Consider the following 7,594-nt stretch of genomic DNA (forward strand, 5'->3'; position numbering starts at 1 on the left):
TATAATAAAAATAGTATACCCATTTACTATTTGAGTTTTTTTGACTGCACCCAGACCATATTCCATTCATTGATACACATGGTCAATCGACAATCTTCCACTAGAAATATTATCAAAAGTACTTTTCTAAAATCTATGAAATTTGAGTTATTCATTTGATTACAGATTAACTGAAAGGCTAATTTATCTTTCTTCATTTATATTAGTTAAAAGTGTTTTCTTAGGCTGCTCTTCGTATGTTCCAACATGAAGTATATAAGAGAAGACAGGAAGAAAAAGATAGAGAGGAATTACTAACTCGAAGGTTTACTACAAATGCATTAGCTGAACGTGATACAGCAATTTTGATTGACCATTCTTTACAACATAATTTATCTCTTCAGGTATAGTTTGATGTTTTTTCTTTTTTATTAATATTTCAATAAACCCATCAATGTAAGGGGTAATTTTATTTTTGTTGTAGAATGCACACAGTGGTGTTGATGATATGCTTCTCTCAGGAACTAATATTTTAGAAAATATGCGTGAGCAGCGTAATACCTTAAAGGGTGCCCACAGGCGAATGATGGATATTGCCAACACTCTTGGACTTTCAAATACGACTATGCGTCTTATTGAAAAGCGAGCTTTTGAAGATAAATATATTTTATTCGGTGGCATGTTCATTACTGTTGTTATCATAGTTCTCCTTATTGTATATTTTACGTAATTTTACATTACTTATTTATTGATAATAATTTATGATAGAGGTCTCACTTCACAGTTCTTTGAGGAGGTTCAAAAAGAAGGATCTGAGAAGAAGTAGTTTGGGTTTTATTATAATGAGTTGAGAGAAAATCATTCTTTTGAAAGTTCTTGGAACTGTAAATGTTTATCTAATTTCTTCTGATTGTAAATATATCTACCTCAAAGGTAGAATATCTTCATAAAATCAGTTGGTAGATTGTGAGTTTCCGTGAGTTGTGATAATTGATGCATTATTGAGGACATTTTTGGTGTAATTTATATAATATTATTTATTAAATATTTATTTTAAAAATAATAATAAGTAAACTGTAATATTTCACCTTTAAGGCACCAAAATTAAAAGAAAAATTGTAATAGATAGTAAAAATATATTTTTCATAATTTTGATTAAAAGTAAAATAAAGAAAATATTTTATATTGATTTATTCCATCCTTCTATTTAGGTGAATATTTTATTGATTTTTAAATCAGTAACTGAACCTTTAATTATAAAGCTTTTAAAAAAATATATATCAGACACCTAATTAATATTAATCTTAAGAAAATTATGCTATGGAAAAAATGAAATTTCTTGTCTATTTTTGTTATTACTGTAATCAAGATAAAGTATTTTACAAGCGATTTCTTCTAAACTGTTTTATTGAATAATTTATTTTATTATTCTTTTGATTTTATTTTTAGTAAATGGTCAGAAAATGTAAAGCTTATAAATAATAATAATTCCTAAAATGAACGACAGCCAAATTCTTCAACAATTTATTTTTTTTTTTATGATCATTCATTTTCTAAAGTATTTGTTCACAAGTAAGTAAACCAGAAAATTTAATATAAGTAGATGGTCAGGGTTGCGGTCAAAAAAAGAAGAACAAATAGTTAAAAACTATTTTAATGTCCGACGTTTCGCCCCACTTTGCAGGGCTTCATCAGGGCTAAAAAGATACAAAAAAAAAAGAAAACTGAGAATATTACAACAATAAGGTAATTTAAGCTAGGATAAATACTACATATAAATAAAAGGAAGACATAAAATAGTATCAGTATTAAATAAACTTGAATAAACAATGATAAGAATAAAAAATAAATAACAATGGCAAGAGTAAACAATTTTTTTTAAATTACATAAAATATACAGTTAAATAAGTACAGGAGATGTAACCATAATTAATTATACTATGTTATAAGATGTACATAAAACAGAAACAATAGGGTGAAGGAAAAAAAAAAATCTATCACAATTTTTCACTTATATTTATTTATTATTTATTTGACTATACTTTATTACTTATTTTTAATCTTTGTATGTACTTCTTTTTACATCTCACCTTGTACTTTTATTTTATTTTGTAAACTTTCACTTCCGATTTTTAAATTACCTTACTTCACTTATTATTCATGTTACTCCTGTTATCTTTACTATTACTATTATCAGTATAGATAAATGATTATTTTCACAATATATAAAAACTACAGTTGTTATCATTGAATTATTTTTCTTATTTATTTTTTTTTTTTAATACTCTTTATCTACTTTTACTTATAATTAGTTACTTCTTTTACAATCATTGTTATTATATCCTATATTGTATTAGCTATCCAAACTATATTTTCTTCAGTATATACTCGTATTATTAGTAACGATATGTATCATTCTAATTTTACTTAGTTATTCCTAAATTAGAAAATTATTATAGTTATTATTATCATATTTCTGTATCTTTCTCTTATTATTTTTCATTTTTCGTCATATCTTTATGACTACTTCCTGTATACACAACGTATTTGAAATAGAAATTAGCCATTAAACGGCTGGCCACCTCCTCCCCACTCTTCCGCTCATTGTTGCCTTCTGTTCAACCGTTCGCTTTGTGGTCTTGATTTGTTCTTTGCTCATTTATTATTATTTTTAATTATATTTATTCTTTCAAGACGTTTATTTAATCTCTACTTTTTTTTTTTCCTTCCCCGTATTGTTTCTGTTTTATGAACATCTTATAGCATAGTATAATTAATTATGCTTACATCTCCTGTACTTATATAACTGTATATTTTACGTAATTAAAAAAAAAAATTTATTCTTGCCATTGTTACTTATTTTTTATTCTTATCATTGTTTATTTTATACTGATACTATTTTATGTCTTCCTTCCTTTTATCTATATGTAATATTTATTCTAGCTTAAATTACCTTATTGTTGTAATATTCTCAGTTTTCTTTTTTTGTATCTTTTTAGCCCTGATGAAGCCCTGCAAAGTGGGGCGAAACGTCGGACATTAAAATAGTTTTTAACTATTTGTTCTTCTGTTTTTGACCGCAACCCTGACCATCTACTTATATTTAAATTTTTATGGTCAACTATATACATATACAGAAAATTTAATGTTTATTAGTTAAATTGGACTGCATTACTATCACATTTCTTTGAAATAATTTTATCATTTAATAAACAAATGAAGAGTTTTATATCAAAAGTCAAGATATCTACTTTTGGAACATTATTATAAAAAGATTAATATAGGAGCATCTGAAGTAGATTAATGTATCAACATTTATCTACTACAGATCACTGTAAAATTTATTTGACAGGGAGAAATGTAAGTTATAAAATAGGCTGAGTAAGTTTCAGCAGCACAATTTTTATTTATCAAAACAAATTTTAAAAGTACTTAAATAGTAGAAAAACAATTTATTGTTAACCAACCTTTCGCCTCACTTTGCATGGCTTCATCAGGGCTGAAGAAGAACAAAATGATGAGAATGGTAGTGTTGTCCAAGTAGAAGAATGTATAGTACAAGTGATAGGTTGAAACGTTGGTTAACAATAAAAAGTTTTTTCTACTATTGTAGTACCTTTATTGACTGCCACTTGGACTATCTTCCTAGAATCTACTTCACATGTTCAACTATCGTCTTACAACAAAAAAAAATTGACTTTTGAGAAGTTTATGTATTAACTTTAGATTGAAAACTCAAGTGTTCAAGATTTTGTTTATTTATCACTAAGATTTAATTTTATATATTTTTATTTTTAACTTAAAAGAATGTACATTATTTATTTAGTTCATTAAATGGTTTTATTATGGCTTTGCTTACCTAATTTTTGAAATAAAACTCCTCTGTTTCATTCATTTGATTATACTGTTTTTAATTTTTTTTTGTTCATGCTTTAGGAATACTAATTGTTTTTTGTAAACAGTACTTATATTGTACGATTTCAAAACCTGGATTGTAATGAACAACTGTTTACTTATTTAATAATAAATTTTGGGACAGTTAATTCACTTTATAATGTTACTAATTGTATTATTTTATGCACTTACATAGTCCAACAATGTATTCATTTTTATTAATTAATAGAGATGTTGTTGCATTCTTAAAGTTATTTTCTTTGTCTGGTTCCGTTTCAGAACCTCAATTACTACTAGTTGTTTTTATTTTTTCTCAAGGCTGATGTTTGTAATTATTGTTGAGAATTGGTTCATCTCTAAAAAATCCCACATCACATCTATCACTCTTATACACTAAATATATACGTATATTTATATAACAATGTTAATTTTGAGTTTTCACCTCTAGAACTGATATTTCATGTGATATTACCAAGATAATTAAGTTCTATTCCCATACTTGTTGAGAATTTTGAAAACTAGGTGTCTTAAATTAACAAGAAATTTAATTAAATTTTGTATATATTCCTGACAAGCCTAATTGATGTAATGAGTATGTATAATACGTAGTGTTTACATTTTCAGGTATAAATCGTTTTAAATTAAGTTTATTAAAGGTGTTTAGCAGTGTGCCTCAGTATTAATAGTTAGATTTGTCACAGTTTATTGTTTATTAATACTCCTGTAATAAATTTTAAATGGTTTAAATTGTTTCCTGACATATTCTTGATACTCAGCTACATGATATGTTTTTAATTTAATGAAAAAAGTTTAATTTTGTTGTAAAAGTTAGATTTTTATCTCTTATTGTTATAAATATATTTATTTAATGGTTTTCATTTGTTTTTATTTGTATTTAAAATGTATTTGTTCATCTGGATTAAATCATCTACTGTTCTTTATTAGATCTACTGTTATCTATTATTTTTCTGAATTAGCATTAAAAAAAAATTATAATTTTTTATATTGAAATTATTTATTAGCAAAGTTTTAAAATTTGTTTTGAAATAAATATACATATGATCTTATTTTATTTCTCTTTTTTCCTTATTAATTTTTAATATATAGTTTCAAATGTTTATTATATTATTTATATGTGATCTAACTTGCATTAATATGATGTAATTTGCAATTACAACTAGTATTAATATTTTCTTTTCTCTAGGCAATACTTTAAATTTTTCTCTGAGTAATTTATCATGACTCATTGAAAAAGTGATAATGTCATACTGATTGGTTAATTTATCTTTATTTGAGTCTGATTAATCTTAACTTAGTGATAATTTAAGATATCTTTAAATTCTGTGATGCTTCCTTTGTTTTTGATTTCCATCTCTTAAGATTTTCAAGTTTCCTGTTTATTAAACTACAGATATTGCTATTTTTTTTAGCTTAAAACAACAATATTTAGCATTTTTCACATCAATTTAAAGTTTCATAATTTTTCTTGACTTTATCCTTAAGCTTTATTTGTCATTTTATAGGGATTAGAGAGGGGGGAAGAAACTAATTGTGATTTTCTGAATGTTATTAATTATTCCTATTTTTAAAATTTATTAATTAAGCTCCCTTAACTAGATTTTTAGTACAAGTTAATTTTTGAAATTCAAAAATCAAATTATATCAGTGTTAAAAATAAAATGTCTAAGGGATCTGAAAAAGTGAGGGAACATTTTGAATCTGGATAAATTCAGAAAATTTTATGAAGAAATATCAGAAGTCAGAAAATCCGAAAGCTGAAGTACACCAGAGCAAATGCTTGAATAAATGAGAATCAATATTTATCACAAGAAGTTTACATAATAGTGAGATATAGTTTCTTTATTTTTCATGATAAATATTAATTGATATTTTTAAGTTCTTCTAATATTGATCATCTATTGTAAACCAACCTATAAAGGCATTGTATTTGTCATGAATTACCTTATAATATTTTTGAAGTTAAAAGATTAATTAAATTATTATGTTTATATATAATGTCCTATTATGACTATTTCAATTTTATTTTTTTTAAGTTGGAAGATATATGCAGAAACAATTTAAATTGACCCATGTAAGCAAAACTGAATCAACAATTTTTTTTTTGTCAACAAAAACCCAAGGCTCTATTTATATCTTATACTGAAATAGATGAATGGTGGTTTATGTCGTTAGAAGAAAAAGAGGCATAATTTAACAAAAATGTTTGTTAGTTCATTATTTTATATGTGGATTCAGTTGTATATTTTATAACAAATGTCAGTATGCATAAGCTCAATTACAGATGATAAAAGTTACTCCATATAATACTCCATAATATAAAACTATTAGTTCAACAATAGTATACATTTTAAAAAATGTACAAAAACTATTTCCAAAAGGACTTTAATAGAACAGTTAGAAAAATACGCATTACTCTGGGTAAGACAAGTTCATTGGGGAAACTATTTGAAAGTCTTCATTGAAAAAAAAAATCTCAAAGCCACCATTTGCATTGTAAATAAATAAATTGGTATTACACACCAAGTATATAATTTATTGACTCTGCAGTCAAACTTTGATTCACTAGTTTCTTAATGATAATAGTCTAATGTGTCCAATCTAAGACAATGAAAATTGATATTCATTTTGGTGTTTGCTTTCATTAATGTATTAATATGTTTCACTATGTGATAATTCACTTGACATTCACAAAATTTTTTATTCAATTATTGTATAATTGAATACAAATTTATTTAACTTGCATGCTTCTATTAGGGTTTAACCTTTGTTTGGTCATACAGTGGATCCAAAGACCAATGAGCAACTTTTAATGAATGCTTATATTAAATTAAATTTAAGCAGATAAATATAACTTGTTCCTAAATTATGTAAAATGTTTAAAATAGAAATTTAGTTTTGTAGGAAGTAACGTAATATTATAGGAGTTAACCATTTAAGACCCAGCAGGCTAATTTGGTATTATAGAAATATAAAATAAAACTAAAAAAAAAAAGTTAAATTCTGTTTGGAGAGATCTGAAGTATTAATTTTATTTTGATTAATAACAAAATCTACTTTAGATACAGAGACAAAAATTACTTTATAATATTATTTGAAAGGCTTAACTCTCAAATACCAATGAAGTACTAAATTTACTACTACATTCAGTTATATATATTGAGCTTTCCAACATGCAGCTGGTAGTTGATCTTTTTTTTTTTTTGTTTCGGACTCTTGGTATAAGATGTGTCATGTCTGGTTAACATTTATCTATTTTTTTTAAGGAGACCACTCACCTCCAGATATTTTCTAATATAAGTCATATGGAATGGACACATCAAAACAACAAGATAAGTATTTCACCATATACCTTCAAGTACCATTGGTAGAAAAAGGTAATATTTTAATTATGTAAACATATGTAATGCAACCTATTAATTTAATATTTTTCTGTTTTAGAGGGATCAGAAAAAGAGAAAAAAAAACCCATTTATTTGTTATCTTTTTCTGTTTCTATGATGGCTGAATTAACAAAGCATTGACTGGTCAGTTACTTCCTTGTGTTTGTGAGGATTGAGACTTCATTTGGATTTTTACACTACTGTCAAACAAAATAATAAAGATTAATGTGTCAGTTTTTGTTTATGACTTTTTTTATTAATGCATTAAAATTAGAGACCAAAACAGATATTAACCTTTCATAAGTTTCATTTTAACAGTT

General features: G+C 25.0%; 1 protein-coding gene across 1 annotated transcript in view; it reads left to right on the forward strand.

The window, feature by feature from the left end:
• Nucleotides 1-4,940, forward strand: part of Membrin (golgi SNAP receptor complex member 2) — a 9,420-nt gene extending 4,480 nt beyond the window's left edge. The window contains exons 3-4 of the mRNA XM_014432458.3: nt 225-383; nt 464-4,940. Of these exons, the coding sequence (XP_014287944.1) occupies nt 225-383; nt 464-709 (405 nt within the window). The 3' untranslated portion in view covers nt 710-4,940. The remainder of the gene's footprint in view (nt 1-224; nt 384-463) is intronic.
• The last annotated feature ends 2,654 nt before the right edge of the window (nt 4,941-7,594 follow it).

Source organism: Halyomorpha halys, unplaced genomic scaffold, assembly GCF_000696795.3.
Source record: "Halyomorpha halys isolate HHAL.00 unplaced genomic scaffold, Hhal_1.1 Scaffold1061.1, whole genome shotgun sequence".
Taxonomy (NCBI): Eukaryota; Metazoa; Arthropoda; class Insecta; order Hemiptera; family Pentatomidae; genus Halyomorpha; species Halyomorpha halys.